General features: G+C 39.6%; 1 protein-coding gene across 1 annotated transcript in view; it reads right to left on the bottom strand.

Moving 5' to 3' along the window:
- The window catches only part of SLX4IP (SLX4 interacting protein), a 189,072-nt gene that overhangs the window by 9,473 nt on the left and 158,059 nt on the right, over nucleotides 1-21,540 (bottom strand). Inside the window, exons 5-6 of the mRNA XM_008059582.1 lie at nucleotides 14,717-14,794; nucleotides 11,726-11,814 (exon numbers count right to left, since the gene is read on the bottom strand). Of these exons, the coding sequence (XP_008057773.1) occupies nucleotides 11,726-11,814; nucleotides 14,717-14,794 (167 nt within the window). The remainder of the gene's footprint in view (nucleotides 1-11,725; nucleotides 11,815-14,716; nucleotides 14,795-21,540) is intronic.

Raw genomic sequence — 21,540 nt, 5'->3', positions numbered from 1 at the left:
TTTATTTTTTGTAGAGATGAAGTCTTGCTATGTTGCCCAGGCTAGTCTCGAATTCCTGGGCTCAAGCAATTCTCCTGCCTCAGCCTCCCAAAGGATGGGATTACAGGTGAGAGCTACTGTGCCTGACTGACAGCCACTGCTCCCAGCTAGAAATTATTATTACCACACTCCAGAGCTGGGTGCTGCCAGCTATAACATGACTCACAGCATGGGATGGCAATGCTACTACAGATGCCATCTCACAAATATAGCCTCTACAGGCAAAATTTTGTGATCAGCTCTCAGCACCTGGCTGGAGGTCCTGGGACATCAATATTAGTTGAAGTCAGAATTTAGAAGGGCAGATTCTTGGGGCCATGGCAATAGGCTGCTGCACTCGAAGAGCCCAGCGGGTGCAACTAAAGTAGCCAATCCCAGCTCTTCCCGACCACACAGTCCACTCCCTGTGTAGTCCCCCAATGCCCCTCATAGCCACACCCCACATAAGTGTGTGGCAGGAGCTATCCCACCAAACTCTTGTTTTAAAGATTATAATACATCACAAGAAGGCAATAAAGAAAGGAAAAAAGCTCTTTAATGTTATTAAGATGATTTTCAAGGTAGCATGCTCAGTCTTTATTTTCTGAGAGTCAGATCTGCTTTCTCATGGTATGTTTATGAATTTCTTCTGATTCTGTTTTAGTCACAGCCAAATGAAAATAATAGCCTAACCAGAAGATTTTGAAAGTAGGCAATTCATCTTAGAATGCTAGAATACATAGTCTTAGGGCGATTCAGAATATTACCGTTTCTGAATTCCTCTTGATCACGTCTCCTGAGAATGACACACCCAGGGTAGATCAAAACAGGCTGAGGCTCCCGGTATATGAAGCAGAGCACAGAGGCCAGGGCAGTAAAGTCCAAGGTCTAGTGTTCATTGTTGGCTTGTCCCAGGGCCAGTTTCTCAACCCCATGATGGCTGGTTTCTCATCTACCTTTTAGGACTGTTTGAAAATTTAAAGTCAGTAAGGTATATGAAGCATACTTTAGAAACTAGAAAGTACTGAACAAATTTTCTTGACATTGATGGAAAAGAAAACCCGATGCCTTCACAATAAACCATATGAGGTTTGTAAGAAGGCAAGGCTGCCTTGCATTGGTGAACTCACATGATTCTTTTTTTGAGCTGGAGTCTCACTCTGTTGCCCAGGCTAGAGTTCAGTGGCACACTCATGGCCACCCCAGTGTCGATCTGCTGGGCTCCAGCAATCCTTCTGTCTCAGCCTTCTAAGTAGTAGGAACTACAGGCGTGCACTACTACATTCAGTGTAGTGATTTATTATAGAGATGAAGTCTTGCCAAGTTGCCTGGGCTTGGTCTTGAACCCGTGTGCTCAGGCAAATTTCTCACTTCTGCCTCCCAAAGTGCTGACTCACATGATTCTCAAAGACCTTTTCCTAACATCTCATCTGGGCCTCAAGGAGTATTAAACAGTGCAAGAATGGTCACTCCTTGGCAGATAAGAAGAATGGAACCCACAAAGGTGAAGTGTCTAAGGGGAGAATTAGCATCTAGGAAGCCTGCCCAGTGGCCATATACATGGTCAGATATGAACTTGCACAGAGGAGAGGACTCTGAGTCAGAATATCTTGGCTCCAGTCCCCATGAGGCTGTGAGATCTGGACAGCCAACTTATATTCTCAGAGAATCAGTTTCCTAATCAATAAAAAAGGGGATGATAACAATACCTCTATAGTGAATATTCATTCATCTCCTGGAAACAATACTGAGATTTTTATCCAGGGGAATCACATCCTCACCCTCATCCCATGTCCATGCATTTCTGGGGACATCGTTTCCATACCTGACTCCAGAAAAGTCCTGTGACTCAGTCCACCAATCAAACAACTGAATTCATTAGCCTCAAAAAGATGCATGGGCCACGGTAGTCCTGGGAAGAGGCTGTTCTTTTCCTCCCTGGAAAAACCTGGACCTGGGGCTGCAGGACCAACTACACATGAGCTGAGAGAAAGCCAACACAGTGAAGTCGGAGCCAAAGATGGTGAAAAACTGAGACTTAATAATCTGTGTCTTTAAGTACCAAGCTGTACCTGAAGCCTGGACTTTTCAGGGACATGAGCCAAAAAAACCTTCTTTTTTCACTAAGCTGCTTTGAGTTAGCCTTCCTGTCCCTTGAAAATGAAAAGGTTCACCACGATACAATCTCTTCTCAGGTTTGTTGCACTGAATACGTTATTGTATGTGCCAGCCCTCTGCAAACAATTAAAGACTTTTGCAAACAATAAAAGCTGAGCAAAAGTGTAATATATTATCAGCTTATTTGGGGTGCACATATTAAAGTATAAAATGGGAACTATTTCCAATTCTTTATGACTTTATTATAATAATGAGGTGAAAAGAAAAGTTACTCCTGTACTTCAGGGTGACACCTTGTGAGATTCAGGAGCATCAGCATTCTGAAATGTGACATGATTCAAAAGGCTCAGTTAGTTATAGAAGAGTCACCCAGTAGAACACAAATACAATGACCACAATCTTAGACCACAAGAAAACATGGCCATGCAGAAGCCATGCATCTTAAAGGTGAGGGAGAAGCCTCTCTTTCCCAAATTTTACTTCTTATATTTTGGCAAAACAGATGGGATAGAATCGTAATGGACAATTAAAAAGATAAATATGAGTACACGCGTATTGACTCCACAGAACAAAATCAAAGAGGAGAAATGAAAAGGAAAATGGCAGCTCATGAATTCCACTGGGACTGAAGTCGCTTTTCTCTAAAGATGATAACGAACATTGGTTTCTGAGACACCACAGGCAAAGCACTTGGTAGAGGGTCTGGCATCTGCTGAAGGAGTCCGCATGTGATGCCCACAAGGCAGACGCAACCTTCCTCTTTCAGAGATGAGGGAACTGATGCTGTAAGAGGCCAACTCAACTGCCCAGTTCCCACAGTGAGGGGCAAGACTTTTCACTCTGACCCCAAGTCCCTTTCCCTAGTACTTTGCTTCTCTGCCTTCCTGTGAGAGGGTGGGATTCTCTGGAGAAGCAGAGCCAGGCTTGCTGATGATGCTGCCACTTGGGTTCATAGTAAATACTCTAATTTTTTCCTTAAAATGATTCTTAAAAAAATTTTTCTTCTGAATGGATGACCATGAAGCTCTTGTGTGCATCTAGGGAAGTACCAGTAAGTGGCTACAAAGAATGTTATTCTAAGAATGAAATTGACCAAAAAAAAAAAAAAAAAAAAAAATCAAGGAAGTTATTTTGCAGGAAGTACACATTTCAAAGGGATTTTCCAGTTTACATTCACCTACCCTCCAGAACTAAAGTACAAATCCTGACCAAACTTGGCCCTCACTATTGAGTTTCTGATGCCAAACAAGTAAGACAAAACTTGGACATTTTGGAGAATGTATAGGTTGGGATCAGCATTTTACATTGCGGGGCTCACCAAACATTCTGAGAATTGGATGAAAGCTATTTAACTTCAACCAAAAAATATAAAAATACACATAACTTTTTTTTTTTAATTTCAGAGAATTCATGAATCATAGGCTAGTAATCCCAGTTTAAAAGCAGAAGGGAAACACCTGTGAAAAACAGAGAGAAACTTATTGGGAATTAGTCCAGACAGAGTTGAGCCACTTTTGGGGGTCTCCTTGTTAAAAAAAAAAAAAATACCTTCCCCCACAAAGGCCTACGATTGAAAAATACCAACACCTGCAACCTGCAAGAAGTTAGCCAGCCCTTCAATCAGGGTAAGATCTCTTTCCTTACATCTCACGTGGCTGAGCATGTAGGCCTGGCCACCATGGGACAGGAGAGAGACAGGGAAATATACAGTCCAGCCACGCAGAGAGGAGGGCTGACCAGAAGAGGGCCCGCAGCAGCCCTGGACACTGGTGGGAAAAGAGGCAGAAAAGCCCAAGAGAAGATACCACAGAGGAGTGCCTCATTTCACAATTCGACTCAGAGCTGGCCCTTGGCCAGGGATGTGGAAGGAGGCCGTCTCCCTTAAACATAGATAGTAAGACCCCCTCTTTCCAAGACTCAGATCTCACGACAGTAACAGCTTTTGTGAACTAGTCTGGGAACTTCATACCTAATTATGACATTGTTTCCCTGGGAAAATGAGAACCGAGTTCTAAATCATCTGTTTACTCATGAACTTTCCAAAAATAATTCACTTACACGTTGAACTCCATGCTATCGAGGTGGGTGTTTTGATGCGCATGCACTTTTAGGAACTTGGGCCTGAGAAGTCTGATGTCTCCTAATTCCTGTGGACTGTGGAGAGGTGACTGGGTCCTTCCTCCAAAGCTGTATCTCAGTGTGAGTCTCCTGACAGCCACTGGGAATGAAAGGTGTTTAGCTGAGTGGTCTCTACTCTTCCTCCTCTTCCTTCTCCTCTGGATGCTGGTGAACAAAGCTGCCACTGGATATCACACATTTATGCTCTTAGTGTGTCTCTTTTCTCACCACTGACTGGCTGGTTACATGGGGTTTATCACTTAGCTTTTTGGTACTTCAGTTTTTACAGCTGCAAATTGAAATTGAGTTGGTGAATGGAGACAAACAAAAGATAAATTTCTTGGGAAAATAATATGTGCAGATGAATATTATCAGGTATTTTTCTAATTTCAGGCAGGGAGGGGAAGATGTATCCACTACTGTGATGTTAATGGCATTTAAATCAGCTCTTCTTTGGGGAAGAAGGGAAATGACATTGACAATAACATACTGCATAAACTTTAGCGTTTACAAGACATTTTAATATTTACTATTAAATGCATTCACCTACTCCTTAGGAAAACTTGGAAAGACTTGTACTGTGGGCATCACTTTTACCTTTGCTTAATAAGTCACTGGACTGAGGCTCTCAGAAGCCAAATGACTTGTCCAGGGTCATCCAGTGAGTGAAGCGAGAGGCAGAGTTCAAATCTGATCTTTCCATTTTAATTCTAATCCCTTTCTCACTTTTTCTCCTTCCCTAGCAGGTTCTTCCTAATTAAATCTATCATGTAAGAGGTCATCAAAGGGAGATTATAGGTCTCTGCACACAGAAAGGTACATTATGAGAAAAAAGCACAGAGGAATGGTGGGCCCAGATCCATCCTGTTCTAACTATCCCGTCTAACTTTTCTTTTTTTTTTTTTTGAGTTGGAGTCTCACTGTCACCCAGACTGGAGTGCAGTGGCTACTCCTGGTCACCGCAGCCTCGACCTGCTGGGCTCCAGCAATCCTTCCGCCTCAGCCTTCCGAGTAGCCGGAATTACAGGGGTGCGCTACCACGCCCGGCTAATTTTTTGATTTATTGTAGAGATGAGGTCTCACCTGCCCAGGCGGGTCTCGAACCCGCAGCCTCAGGCAATCCACTCAACTCAGCCTCCCAAAGGCGCGGGATTACAGGCTGAGTCACTAACTTTTCTAATATTGATCCTATCCTATTTTAATTCAGCAAAGGCCAGGTTCCCTTGGGGGATGGTGGGGTGTGGCACAAGCCATTTTCACAAACACCGTTGGCTAAACAGTTGAGAGAATTTCATTATTAGGAAAGGAGAACAAAGCCTCAAGTTACTATAACATACAAGGAAAAGACACTTACTGTTTATTTACGTACTTATTTTTAGAGATGGGGATCTTGCTATGTTGTCCAGGCTAGTCTTGAATCTCTGGCCTTAATGATCCTCTTGCCTCAGCCTCCCAAAGTGCTAAGATTACAAGTGTGAGCCACCATGCCCACCAATCTTTAAAAAAGAATCTCGCCTTAGAAATATTTTCTTATCTTTTATGCCATAGTCTAGAAGAACTAACAAAGAACAGCTTCATCCCACCCACCAGCATTTTCATTAGGATCATGCATCCACTAGCCCATATAAGGGCAGGTGGGGATGGTGGCTGCTATAGTCCTTGTCTGTATACAAGGAAAAGGTCTATTCCCATAGCCCCCGAGGAGAGTGTGGCCCTATTCTATACCTTAACATTCTATTGACCGTTTTTGAACCCTGAGCCTTGGCCTTTGCTGACTGGAAGAGGGGAGGGCACTCAGCCTCAGCAGCAGTCACGATGAGAATTCTTTAACACTGAACAGTAGTGTGACTTAAAGAAGTATTCAGGTCAGTATGCTTAAATACTGTCTCTCAGCAGGAGGTCCCAGCAATCCTTCTACTTAGATGATGCCACAGTGAGGACTTTGCCTTATTGCTGACATAGGTCTACAGAACCCAGATGGCTGTTTTCACAGCTTGACCAAAATTCAAATGAAGCATACGGCAGAGAACCCAAATATCTTAGTGGTATCAATGAAGTCCTGCTGCTAAGGGGCAAAAGGAGCCTGGTCCCTAGAGATGCCTCATTGGCAAGAGTGCCCCAACAGTGGAAGAGAGGCAGATGGAGCTTGGCTGTCCCTTAAACCTAAAGATCATAATTAGCAAGATATCGACAGTGTATAGAGTAGAAAGGACTTCACGTTGCAAACCAAAATAAATTCCACAAAAATATCAAGAGAAAATGTAAGTAAATATTTATCTAATTTTATCTTATGAAAAACATAATACCAAAGTTATCAAAAGCAAAGATCACGATGAAAAACAAATCTGAGGATACAAAACATAAATAATGTATCCTACCATATAGCAGGGACATATAATTGAAAAGTAAATAATTAACTCACTAGGCCTTACTTTTCTTATTACTATATATGTTTTTATAAAGTAAGGAGTTTGTGAAATATAAAAACATCAATAGAAAAATGGCCACAATCACATAACTCACAAATATATAGGGTCCTAGTTAAAATAAATACACACTGTTTATTAAATAAGATGTATGGAAAAAGATAGACCAGGTTATTAGCAGAGGTTATCTTTGGGTCTGGAGTTGTAATTTTTACTTTCTTTGTACATATTTGGATTAAAAATTTTGTACAATGAAAATGTACAATTTTGGTAATCAGTTGTTAAGTAAAGACTATGTTAAGAACATTGTAGAAAATGTGAACTGTGAAAATAGCCTCTCCCCACTCAAGGAACTTTCCTGAGTGTTACATGAATCTCTTGCTAATGACTTCCATGTAATTCTCCACTAGTGTTGTTTAGAAAATACAGTAAGAAACAAGAGGAATGAATTTTTTAAGTCTATTATATATAATAAAAAGCCTGGAAAAGTCATCAAGTACTTATTTAACTTTTTAATACAAAAAAATAGAAAATTCTTTTCTTGATTTGGTTTATATTTGTGCAAAAGTTTCCTTATGAAAGTTAAATAATTCTGTCATCAGGGTACAAACACTAGCATACAGTCAAATTGTTAAGTAGTTTATTACTTCTGTTCTAAAAACATAAGGCCTAAAATGTTTCCTTATAATTTCTACTTATCTTTCCTAAAATAAAACATAATTCTACCCCAAAAGTTTATCACAACTTTAAAATCTACAAGTAAAGTTCTCTTTTGTGCAAAATCATTTTGTAGTTTTTATTTAGTTACATTTTCATCTGCTTCCTCTGATAGAAATCCCACGTGAAAAAAGATTTTGAGATAATTTGATACCCTCCCCCTTGAATGAGAGAAGGGCTGAGGCCCACAGAGGCTGGATTACGCACAGCTGAGGAATACAACCGCCAAGCTAAAAATAACTCAGTTTATTGCTTTAGACTCATTTTCACTTTAATTTTGTATTCATAAACTAAAAGGAGAATTCTTTAACACTAAACAGTAGTCTGACTTAAAAGAAGTGTTCAAGTTAGTGCTTAAATATTGTTTCTTGTCAGAATGTCCTAGCAATCCTTCTTTAGTACTGAGATGATGCTACAGTGAGGACCTAACCTTGCGTGGCTGGGCTATGTCTGCAGAACCTTGACAACTATTTTCTTGGCTTGACTACAGCTCAAATGAAGCATAAGGCAGAGAACCCAAATATCTTAATGTACAGATCCACTATTGGGCAGCGCTAGCATTACAGGTCCTTTTTTTCAATTTCCCTAAGGAGCATAGACTTGGACAACTTAGGAAAGCAACTCCAGGATTTGGGGACTTTCCTCCTGAGTTGTAGAAAGGATTCAATTGAACCATTAAAGATAAAGATGCATAATGGAAATATCTTTAGGAAAAATGATGGCCTTATCTGAATGACATTCTTAGGTCACGAGGATAACCTTCAGCAGCCTAGATCTGCCAGACTGTAAGCTCCTTGAGGGCAAAACCACTCTCTTATTTTTCTTTGTTTCTCCAGTGCCTACAAGAGTTCCTAGCAGAGAGCCGGCACTCAGCAAATTATGTTCAAATGTGATGGTAAGAACAGATGGGAAGGCTGGTCTCCAGAGACTGAAGGAATGGCTGTAACCAACACACAGTGAAATAGTAGCTTTGTGCTGACCCTGAAATGTCCTAGATATATACAGAGTTCTATGGTTATTTACACAACTTTAATAAAGAAATAATAGAAATAATAAATAATTTTAAATTTCCCAAAGGCTCCAGGGCTTTACATCTGAGAAAGAAAACAGTTTCTACATAGGGACTTGGGTTTGTAGATAAGAAAATATTGTTGGAATGGAATATAGTGAGTGCAATAAAAATTTATTTTATGTTTTTTATGTTAGGAAAAAAAGGTAAGAACAAAAAAAGACAATTGAAAGGGAAAAACTCTCAAAAAGACTCCCCGGTACTGTATCTAGCAATAGGTCAAAAACTGAGGCTACAAGGGTTTTGAGATTTCTTATGAGAAACTCTAGTAAGAAAAATACAATGACTCATTTCAAAATAATGCCCCTTCTTCCCAAAGTACACATCATGATTCCCACATCCCTAGCACATGGGCACTCTGTGCAGAGCTATTGCAAAACGGAGGATCTCCCTGCACCAAAGTCCACGAGTAGACAAGAGAAATGGCCACAGTGACAGTGGGGACAGACATTCCTAGCACTGTAGCACTGAGGGATGGTGTGGCTGTGTTCTCTCTGCCTCATCAAGGAGGGGCATTACTCCCTTTGTACTGCCTGATCTGGAACAGCGGTTCTTTAGCACAGCCATTTTTAAGAACTGGGGAGCGAAGTGCAGCTGACTTCCTTGTTTGCAGGCTGAAAGAATCCCTTGGCAGAGCAGTTTTGAAAAGATGCTCCCAGATTTCCTAACAAATTGTCACTTAGACACTGAGGATCCAAAATAGAAAATAAGAATAATAATAATAAAGGAAGAAAAATCTGTGTTCCTCAAGGCTCCAGTAAGAGTAAGGCCCCAAGGCAGTTACTCGGGGCATAGCTCACTCCCCTGCCACTTCTGTGGCTTTAGAAGAGTGAGTTAAGGAAACAGTTATAGGAACAGAGCTGCAGGTTATTGCCAAAGAAATATCTGCAATATAGCTACTCAGGGAGCCAATTCCCTCGCCTTGCCCAGTCAGATGTTCTTGAGAATCACTATCATGAGAAAACGAGATGGATCCTGCCCTTTGGCAAACATAAACTGACAAAAGAATTGGAAGTTTGAAGAAAGTTCAGGAATACACACAGAGCCTGCTATCACTGGCTTTGGGCATTTGAAAGGTAGAGCAAGGAGTAAGAATGCTTTCTCTCAGGCAGGAGACAGCAATGGAAGGGGATTGTTTATTGATTCTTAAAGAGCTGGGGCAGGGGGACTCTGCAGAGGTCAAATATCAATGAGGATTAAGCTCCAAGACACTTCTGGTGGAAGGATGGTGTCGTTGGCTTGATGGGCCATTTGTGGGAGAGGGACCTTTACTTGACCTGTATCTTTTATTGCTTCTCACGACAACAAGCCTGTGGAAGTGGTAGGCTAGAGGTCTGAGCGGAGAGGAGGTGCAGGGGTGAGCGGGCCAGGCAGAAGGTGTGCACAGAGCTTGTGTCCAGCAATGAAGCTGTTTAGCAGAGCTGGGCTTTAGCTGACTTTTACACGTGGCTGGGAAAGTGCTTAGTGAAGAGACGGGCAGAGGTGGGGGAAAAAGAGCAATTGAAGAGATAGAGTGGGACCATGACTTAGAGAATCACTTGAACAATGAAAAAGCATCATGATGTAAATGACTCGATTGTGTTACTGATAGAGAGCAGAACATTTTAAAGATAAGGAAGCTGAAAAGGCTCAGACTGGTCCACTATTCAGAATGAAAGTTCTCAATGTTTAGGAAGTCCTCTAGATTATAGGATTTATATGACAGCAGCTATAGAAAATTTACATCTGTATAAACACCAGAGCCCTGAAGGGGGATAATGTTTCATTTGTATTGAGATGTTTTAATTCTCCCTTAATAATTTAAGATACTAAGTATTAATATTACATATAAGATACAAGATCTGATTTCTCCTCTATTTCATCTGAAAGCAATAATACATTCTGGTACAGTTAATTGTTGTTTTCTTAAATCAAAGATCAATTTCTTCCTTTCTCTGAGAATCAGTTAAGCTATATTATATTATATTTTAGTTGTATGCCAATGGCATTACTACTTAATTTACTAAGATAACATCTTGGAAATATTTCAAAGGATACACTTTTAATACTTTTCACCAAATTTGCTTCATTTACTTCATTTAATATGTATCCTTTGACTGATGGATGAGGAAGAGAAAATGCAGGCTTTTGGGTTCCTCTGTACCAAATAAAGGCATCCTTATTTAAATGTAAGTTCTCTGCTCTTTACTTTTCCTGGGTCTCTATTCACCCCTCTAGCCTCTGAAACACTCTTCCTATGTATTTATTTAAGATGAGATAAGAAGCTGGTTTTAGATGATGTGGGCCAAATTTCAGATTTCATATGGATTAAAAAATAATAAATATCAAGGGTAATCTAATATTCCCATAAATTATTTTAGAAGCATAATAATCATGTCATACTTCATAGCTGGGTTAATATCTGCTAGATTTTTTTTCTGTTTTTTATTAAAGATTTGAGACATATGTCCAAAAATATGAAAAAAAAGTTTGTGTAGAATTAAGCTCAGGTAGACTGCGCTGTGACTGCAGCAAACATACATATACACAACAAGGACACTCTCCAAGTGCAAATGTTAAAGCAAGCTTGGAAGACAAAGCTGTAAGTTGCAACATTCCAAGTTAAATTTTCTTTATCTGTTTGTGAGAACAGAGAACTCCAATGAAACAGAAACAGATTCTGAGAAAAAAGAGACAGAGACAGACAGACAGACAGACACACACACACACACACATACACACACACACAGAGAGAGAGAGAGAGAGAGAGAGAGAGAGAGAGAGAGAGAGAGAGAGAGAGAGAGAGAGAGAGAATGAATGCGAATGAACCCTATCAGCTATGAAATAATACACTGGGGAAAAGTACTGGTTCTCATGAAAATGTCAGTGATTCACCAAGGAATAGAATTCAAAAGCCACTGACCCCAATGAAAGCTTCCAGTGGAAACATGTGGATTTTGCTTCATTTCATTTAAAGACTTTGCTTTATTTCATTTAAACACTCACAAGCACCACAGTTTTTGTGATGTATTGCTTTCTCATTTAAAATTAATATGGAAAATATACAGCTGATTAAACTAAATATTCAAGGAGTCTTCAGAACAAAAGAAAACCAATGCATATATTAATCAATAACACCATGCAAAATAGGTTGGACATTTTTTGTTCCCTTAAAACATGCATTGAGTACTCATCAGCTGAATGATTCTTTTTTGTTTTCTATTTTTTACAGTAACTCAGCATTTAAGCAGATTTGCTTAAATAATTTTTTCATACGCACCAATTCTTCGTTTGGACTTGCCAAAAGATCATGACTGAATGCAAGCTGACTGACACAGACCACAAATCTGTCAGGGAATATTTGGAGCTCTGTATAAAATGAAGAAAAGCAAGTTACTAAGAGCGTCAAGAACTACACATATGGAAATTTCTTGATCCAGACTTTTTGTTCATTTTAAGGTAAGGCAATATGCACTCCCCTCCCACCCTTTCAGGGTTTGCCATCAATAGGGCAGGGTGAGCACTAAGCTCTGGGGAGAGCAGGAGAGGCGGCAAATTGGTCCACTTGAGCCCCTGGGCCATTATATCACATGAAACCCCCAGGCAGAACCTCTGCAGCTTTCCCTCTGTGGTGGTTTGCTGTCTTCTATTTAGAGCTCATATTTGGGCAACAGGTCCAACATTTTCAAATGAGCATGTAGACTTACAGAGGAAGAGGAAGGATACTGGACAGAACCTGAACATGTGACCCATCAAATGTTTTCACTAGTTTGCGTCTCATCTCCTTGGTCAGCTGGCCTTAGAGAGGGTCCCTTAGAGAGGGTAGTTTGAAGGGCAAACTAACAATCTGAATCAGGCTATGAAAATTGCAGCTTCTCTTAAGAAGTAATGATCAAATTATTAAGAAAATGGTTAAAACCACTGGTTTCTGGGTAGGGAAGGCTGAATAAATCACGGAACTGAACTCCTCAACATTCAATGAAAGGAACAGAAAATGAGAATGCCATTCAGATCTTCTTTCACCTGTCTGTCCACTCATTCACCAGCCTCCACCTATCCCCAGAGTGATGTTTGGAGTGAGTGTATATTCTGGGTGGCTAGGGAGGTGGCTCTTCTCTCTTCTTTATACTTGATTGCACTGCTTGAATATTTTTATAATACATGTGTATCATGCTTTGTGATTAAATAGTCATTTCTATAAAAGAGGAAACTTCTCTGTTAGATGAGACTAATTTTTTAAAAGACAGATATTATGAGTCAGGTAAGTGAAGTCTTTCAAAGACATTGCCTGTAATGGCAATGACTGAGGTAAGAACGTATGTCCATCTGATGCACCATTTGGAAGCAAGCACGAAAGTATCAGTTACATGGACACACAATTGAAAAGCAGTTAATACCTTACACCACTTGGCTAGGTTAAGTTATACCCAAGGTCTAATGAGTTGTTTCTGTAACAGCTCTCTCCTTACCTCTGGACCATTCCTGTGTCCTTGGCATCATGTTCCGTCCCTATTCTAATTCATCCTACTCAACACAGCAGGGTAGTGGGTCTAAAAAAGAGCTCAGCTCATCTTACTCAAAAGCCTATCATGGCTCCCCAGAGCCCAGCATCCAAAGGTGTCATGACTGGGACCTAACCTGTTGTTCTGATCTTACCCCCAACTAGCCCTACTCATGGAGAAATCCCCATTGTAGGTAGGGCCCTGGGTGTGTTTAAACTTTGACCCCATGTCAATATTATATCTGGCTAGGTGATTGGGGATGGATTTTGAAAAGCCAGAAGAACAAAATTAGGAGAGTAGTTAATATTTATTCATTAGCTCCTAAAATATCTTACTGAGGTAAGTGGTAAGTCATCTGCTTTCCACTTTATGGAAGGGGAATTCTGAGCCACAGAATTGATTATTTGTCCACCTTCACCCCTTCTAAAATCATAATATTGAAACACAACGGTTTATTAGTAGATCAGAATTAGAATTCAAAATAATCAGTTCTATCAAAAAATTCCTCTGTTTTGTATTTGCATTTCTTCCTCTGAAAAATAAGAATGCTAGAATGGTTGATTTTAAACATTTTTGTGCCAGATGTTAAAAGCCACATCTGCACCCCTTTACTCTGTGTAGGTCACAATCAAAAGTTGTCCTATTTTAATATTTAAATAAAGATTTACACACTGGTATACCTCCAAGGAAGGAGGTTGCTCACTGTGTTATGGACGGTAATTTTTATGAGGTAAAAATTGGCTTGTTTTTTTTTTTTTAAACTTTCTTCTATCTTTTTCTATATTCCTTATTTCATAAACTTCCTGATAATTAACTTTTTAAAAACTAAATCAATATGTTTACATTTCTTCAAAAATAGGTAGTACAAACTAAAGCTAAGTGATTAACTGTATTGCCCTTGTATGTATATTTGAAGCCCACTTGGGGGCAATTTGTGTGTGTTTTGAACTGACTGTTAATAGGAACAATGAAAATAAAGATCAACTGATTTAAAACATTAAATAAATAAAGATAGATTTAGGCAATGACAGTCCCTACCACAAAGGGTACACAGATTCAAGGCTAGTTGCTTATTTTACGAAGAGAGCTGCACAAAGTAGAAGGCCCCTTTAGGACAGTAATACGTTGAAGCAACATTTAGGGTTAAAGTGAAGATCACCAAGAAGAGTACAAGAGCAAACCTCTATATAGTTAATTTTTTAAAATCCCTGTTTTATATCCTTTATACATGCTGAAATTATCCAAGGAAGGTGACTTCAATGTTCTTTCTAATGATTAGATCAACTCGCAGAAAGGTCAATCTGCCTTTATTACTGGCTGGACATGTCTGACATCATTTCCTCAGGGACATCTTGACTTGGGGAGAGGATGGGGGGAACTCACCTTGACACACAACTAGGGAAGGCTCTGATGGCTCTGGGCTGGGAAAGTATGTTCTCATGTACACACTTGCACTGTATCCCGGGGCCCTGGTATGCACTGAGAAGAATGAAGTGATTCATAGTTCAAGCGTGTGTCAAGCCACTCAGGAAACTCAATGAAAGTGCTGAGATGCATCAGGCAAGGAAAGTCAGTGAGGCACCGCCCACTGTCATCAGGTAGGCAGTGAACCCAGTACTAATTGGGGAACAACAGTCACACATGTTTGGATAAATTCAGTGACATGAAGGCAATGAAGCAGGTGGACTCTCGTTCCTTAATCTTCATCCCTTCTCTAGGGCAAGTTGTATGTGTGAAATGTCTGACACCTCGAGAAATAGGCTTCTTACCAGCATTCTGTGGGCCCCCGATGCAGCGAAGGCGTATCCCTCTCTTGAGGAAATAGGCTGTGATTTGAAAGCCATAACCTGTAAAGTGAAAGAGGACACTGTTAGGTTAAAAGTTTGTTTGCCACAGAATCCTAGGAGTCCAGCCCAATGCCTGCTGTGCAATATGCACTAAATAATTATTTAGCAAATGAAAAGAATCAATTAGAGGGCTTCACTTGAGAGTAAAGGATGAACATTACTATCTTAGCTCTTCCAGGAGGCCTGGCCATAACAGCTGGACTAGCCCGTAGTCCCTGAAGTGGCTCAGTCACTTCATCCATAAAATGAAATAAACGAGGAGGTCTAATGTGCCTGAAAATCAGGGCTTTCAGATGAGAAGATAATTCAGTCTATGCTTGTGAATAGATAGATAGATCTTAATCACCTTCTAGTACTCATTGCTTATGAGAACATGAAAGGGATCACTTAGTATCTACTGAAAGATGAGTATATTTTGCCTATACATAAGCTATCCTAATTCAAGTATAGCAAAGTCTTTATATAGAAAGAGATGAAAAGAAACACAGCATGAGTCAAAACAAACATTTTCTCCAACTCACCAGAATGGCCTAAATAAAAAACACAGAGCATTAAGTGTTGGCAAGGACACAGGACAAACAGCATTTTCATATAGTGTACAAATTGGTACAACCGCTGAGAAGAAATACTTAAGTATCTAAAGCTGACCTTAAGCATGAAGATACAGTGTTTACAATAGCATTCTTCACAAGAGTCTCAAACTGGAAACAATGAAAATATCCATTAACAGTCGATTTAAAAAAAAAAAAGGGAATATAGTCATAGAGTGAAATACTACATTGCCTTTAAAAATGAATGAGCTGCAACTACAGGTCTGGTCCAGGTCCAAAAGAGTGAATGCCATCTGTGAAAATGGAGAACTACAATTCATTTACAGAGTGGCAACATAATTTCAGATGGTTCACAGAAAGAGTCAGTATAATTCCTTCCTGCCTCCCTCTTTCTCTCTCTTTCAGCTTCCCTCCTGGTGAAGACTATTTTGTTCATGACTTTTCTGAAAATATCAAGTGAAATTAATCCCAGTTAATGCAGTCAGCAGTCAAATATTTGGTGGAAGAATCAGAAAGTGAAAGGCCCACCAGAAAGGGGTGAGGGTCCCCAGTTCTAATTTAATCTGTGAAATTGGAGGGGCCAAGAGTTGCAAGAAATGATCTCTAAGACCATCAGTCTCTCCAAAGTCTGTGGACATAATTTTCTGAAGAAGTTTCCACTTTTACATTCAGAATCCTTCCGACACTCCTGTAGAAAGACCTAGGACATCAGTGACTGCAGACTTGATGCTTTCTAAACAAGCTATGCCTCTGACAGCACAATTGCTTTAGTCACACGAATTGCAAAATAACAGTGACATCTATGAAAGGATAATCTCCAGATTTACTGAGATGAAATATATATTTTTCCTAACAGATGTGAAAATAAATTGCATTTCAGTCATGTGGCTTGCTTCTGCTTAAAATGTCAAACAAAATATACATACTGCTGGCATTACTCTGAGTGCTTAAAAACAAGTATGTCATTCCTTAGGTCACTGAGAGAATGGAAGTCATTTCTACAAATGTTTCTTTTCCTACTGCTGGGGAAGGGAGGTCATAGGCGAGGAGTCCTTAATAATTCAGGATTCATACACATAGCAAAATTCAAAAGTGATTTTTCAAGTAATGATCTATAATGTGAGTCTTGGCCTGGTGCTCACACCTGTAATACCAATACTTTGGGAGGTTAAGGCGGGAGGACTGCTTGAGCCCAGGAGTTCGAGACCAGACTAAGCAACATAATGAGAGCCTGTCTCTACAAAAAAACCAAAAAATTATTCAGATGTGGTGGCGCACGACTGACTGGGGAGGTTAAGGAAGGAGGATCATTTGCACCTAGGAGTTTGAGGCTGTGGTGAGCCATGCACATATCTGGGCGACAGAATGAGAACCTGACTCACTCAAAAAAAGAAAAAAAATGTGAATCTTCCAAATAATTGACCAAGAAAAAAAAAGTGCAGTATCTAACTCAGTCATTCTGCCTTTGTTTATCTATAATAGCTCTAGGTGATTAAGATTCAGATAGCATGTTCAAAATTTCAAAAATCTTCCTGTAAAAATCTCCAGCAATAAAATGTTATGATCATGCTAAATCTGATACAGAACATGAAAACTACAGCTCTGAGCTCAGAAAGCTTGATATCTGGAGATACTACTTGAATGATAACTAAATCCTATTTGCAATGCTGAACAATAAAGTCTCAATATGATACCTTCTCCACTAGAAAAAGAAAATAGTTTAAAGCAGATTCCAAGTGATGTATTACTGAAGTTAGTAGAAGAACTGAGTTTATTGAAACCTTACCCCCTACCCCTAGGATAGAATTATGTTAAAATGAGTTCTTCCTAAACTGGCATCCTGTTATTAGTTCCAAAAACCTGGCTGAATGGCACCTACAAGAGAAATAGCAAGTTTAACATGTAAAAAAGATTTGCACCTGCTTAGTCCAAATTCCACTGGTCATATGAAACTTTACTGTTTAAAGAGAAACTTAAGGAGAGATTAAACACAAAAGGTACTGTGTCAGTACTTATGGCAAACTGAATTTGATATATAAACAGAGAAAATTACTGCTGCCTGAAACATACTGAATTGAACAAATTCCATCCTGGCTTAGCCAGGCAGTAGATTAGTTTTAAGTAGGGAGATGTATTTCTTTTATCCATAGATAACAGGCAGTGATAAAGACTACATTCTTATTGTTGTTGCTCTTAATGAAATCGACTTCATAGAGTTCAGCAGGCCACCGAGATTTTGTACTTAGCCAGGGCTAACGCAAGTTCCACCACTCTCTGAAGCTAAACAGCAATTTGACAAAGAATCCAGAGGGTCCTTTGCTTTCCCTAATGGGGGCACCAGCTCCCAGTTTGCTACACTGGTGCTCTAAATGCTGAAAACCTGAGTTATCAGGAGATAGGTGGAAAATTAGTCAATGGAAAAAATAAAGTGATTATCTTTTCATTTGGAAACTACCTGACAATGGTATTCCAAGTTTATGAGACTCTTACAAATTGCATTTAGGTCTGCCTGTTTCCTCCTAGCGATGGTGGTTCTCATAAATCTGAGAAAACTGTCTTTAGATGCGGGAAGAGATTGGGGTTAGAGGGAGAATAGTTTTGTAATGGAAACACCTTCCCATGTACCTAAAGGAATCTTCTAGAAATAATTTATATTTCTGAATTGCTTAATGTCACATAGCCATCTAATACCAGAGAGATTCCATCTTTCTCCCTGGCCTCCAAGCAAGCAGCCCCAAGAATCTCCAGACTCCGTGCCACCTTTTACATTCTGTACTTTGTTAGGAGTGGTTGCATCTCTCTGTATACTACAAACAACCTCCAGAGCCACAGTGAAGCTCAAAATGATGACCTGTTACCACATTAATCTTCTCCTGTCTCACCTGGTTGTTATGAAGTTATAACTCGTTCACCAATTGATATGAAGTCTTCAAGAGAAAAATGTTTGTGGGGGGGAGGGTTAGTAATGTTTATGAGAGAAAAAATAAGCCAAAATTTTACTATTTTATTTCATATTCTGTTTAAAATATACTGCTTCAAAATGGCTTTATTAGAAATTTGTAGACTTCATAAATAGGAAGGTGAAAATTACAATAAAAAAAACTCACATATGAGTTGAACAAATTCCATCCTGGCTTAGCGAGGCAGTAGATTAGTTTTAAGTAATACGGTGCTCCAATGAGTAATGCGTTTTAAGGGAGTGGTCATTTATTTGGGTTGTTATAGTTCATAGTCCCAAGACACTGAGAGCAAACATCTAACTCAGAGTTTTTACTGTAAAACTATCCAGCCTCACTTGTTTTCCAGTGGACTCATAGCCAAGGCAGCCTGAGCTTCCTCACGGCTGCCAGGGGGAGTCTGTGGTATGGTGTACAGCAGTGGGAAGCCCTCTCCCACAGCATCTATTATGAGACTTTTCACAGGGAGGCTTGGAAAAACGCCTCCATGTGGCTTGTGAACCATCAGAAGAGTCTGGCAGGTGAACACCATTTCAGGGTGGGCCCCACCCACCACCTGTATGGCTCTCCTCCAGCAAAGCCTTCTCCCAAACCATGAGGCAGGCTCAGGAAGACCTACTGTGCCCTCAATGCTTCTCTCCCTGAGATGACTCCTTACTGGTGTCATCACTCACACAATCTGAAACATTTCAGAGGTTCATAAAACTGGGAAAATGGTGTCATGAATACCCCAACACTCACCATCTAGATTCAATAATAGTTAATATTGTGCCCTATGTCATATACATATTTTCTAAAGCATCTCAGGATAAATTAGACATCATAAAACTTGACTTCTATCACCAAAATACTATTACTACAACTGAGGATGACAGTGTTGCTCAAATAACCATATTCATGTGGCTCATATTCATATTCAGATTTTCCCAACTATCCCAAAGTGTATATTACTGATTGTCCCTTGAGCTAAGATCCAACCAAAGCTCATGGATTTTAAGTGATATGTTTTCTTATGTTTTTCTAAATCTAAAATAATCTCCCTCTCCCCTTTTTTAATAATCCCAAGCTTTTAAAGAGATCAGGCTAGTTTAGAATGACTCCCATTCTGGATTTGAATTTTTTAAAATCTCAGTTACACATTTTAAACTTGCATGTTCTGTTAGAATGCCAGTCATTCATTAATTTTACTTTTGCTTTAACTGCTGTAGGAAACTTCAGATTCAAACTAAAGCTATAATTACAATTCAAAGTCTGGAATACAGATGACTTGAAGATTTAGTCCTAAAGATAATTTCAAAGAAGTCAAACCCTAAATTTGCAGATGCTTAACATTTTAGCAAAGGTATGCTTACTTTAGTAGGTTAGATAGTGGTTCCATATTTGCTTTAAGAAAGGGTACTGGTCTCAATGAGACTACTTACTGTGTGCTAACCCAGAAGTAGCTCTGAATGGCATGCCAATTCAGGCATGTGACGGTCTCCACTCTGAAGTCATGAGTCAGTTCTCATTCTCCATCTTAAGGCTTGGTTGCAATTTAATAAGAGGATAGGAAGAATGAAGCCGATATCTACTGAGTAGCAGCAATGTTTTGGGTGCTATACTAGACCAGGAATATAGTACAATTTATAAGATGGAGAATACTTGTGCTTTAAAGTTATTTCATTTAAGAAAAATAAAGTTATAACTCATTACTTCCCAAACTGTATCCATTCAAAAAGCTACACCTGACCTTAGTAGAAGGGCTAGGGTAGCAAGGGTAGAGTTTGATACTGTTATTTAAAACATAAAAAAAGACTAAGTATGAGATGGGGCCTTTGGAAAAACCTTGATGGGGCCTTTTGAAACATGTTATAGGACTAAGTGTGACCTTCACTTCTGCTTGTGATGTGTGGAATTGGAGTAAAGGGTTGTTCTGTGGGAACCCAAAACCAAGAGTCTTGTCCTAAGTTTAAGAACACACACATAGGATCCTAATCTAAGACCACAACTGGGAAACAACCTGGGGGGGTAAGTGGAATATGTGGTCCTAGGCTAAAAATTTCACTTATTACCCAAGCCATTCAGAGGCTCCAAAAAGGTTCCCTTGAGATAACATTTCAAGTCCTTAAATAAGGACAGTACTAGACTCTGAGTCACAATAATGTTATGTCTATTTCATGCCAAAACAAATGGGGGCAAACTGGTTAGTTTAATGAAAAAAAAAAAAACTATGAATGAAATAATTATGTGAGGCCTAATTTATTTAGAAATAGTAAATTTCTAACTACCACTGTTGACTTTATCGGTAATACCACACGGCACTATATGCTATTCATTTCATTATCTATGGGATCCATTAGAGATTTTTTTTTTTTGAGTGGGAGTCTGACTCTGTCGTCCAGGCTGGAGTGCAGTGGCATGCTCACAGCCACTACAGCCTCGACCTGCTGAGCTCAGGCAATGCTTCTGCCTCAGTCTTCCAAATAGCTGGGACTACGGATGCATACCACCATAGTTCCAGCTAATTTTTTGATTTATCACAGACATGGCATCTTGCCAAGTTGCCCAGGCTGGTCAATGTGGGCTCAGGCAGTCCTCTCACCTCCACATCCCAAAGTGCTGGGATTATAGGCGTGAGCCACTGCGCTCGGCTTTATTAGAGATTGTTAATACTGAATGAGAAAGCGTCTCAGGACAGACAAAAATTAGAGTAAAACAAGTAGATAAACTAAAACTTCAGACTTCTTCCTAATACTGCTTTCTCACTTTTTTGTTTATAAAAATATGCTCTTAGCAATAAATATACCTTATTTAGGTAATATGCAGACAGATGGAATGATATTCAAAACCATATAGCTCCCACAATCATAACTCTGCCAGACCACGCATAGGGATGAGAATGATATAATACTGTCTACTAATAAAAGCCAAAGTTCTCTGCAAAATCCTTTACTCATCTTTAAACAACTATACATTAAAGAAACACAGATTTGTAATAAGCCTTCTAAATGAGGTAGCTGGTTGTTTAAATGGTCGACTGTTTGAGCAGGCCCCTTGCAATAGATTTCAAATTTCCTGTGGCTACAGAGGAATGCTGGATGAAGCATATACTCTGTGGCCTCTCTGTCTTGCAGGGGGTCCGTTCCAACTCAGATTCTATGATCACGGGCAATCAGAAAGTTCATGAAACACTGGACTATTCTAATACAACCATGAAGTCTTGGGACAAGAAACAACCTTGAGGAGTCATTTAGTTCAC

This window comes from Carlito syrichta, unplaced genomic scaffold (assembly GCF_000164805.1).
Source record: "Carlito syrichta isolate Samal-C Ts95f unplaced genomic scaffold, Tarsius_syrichta-2.0.1 Scaffold304264, whole genome shotgun sequence".
Taxonomy (NCBI): domain Eukaryota; kingdom Metazoa; phylum Chordata; class Mammalia; order Primates; family Tarsiidae; genus Carlito; species Carlito syrichta.
This window is presented reverse-complemented; position numbering and strand designations above follow the sequence as displayed.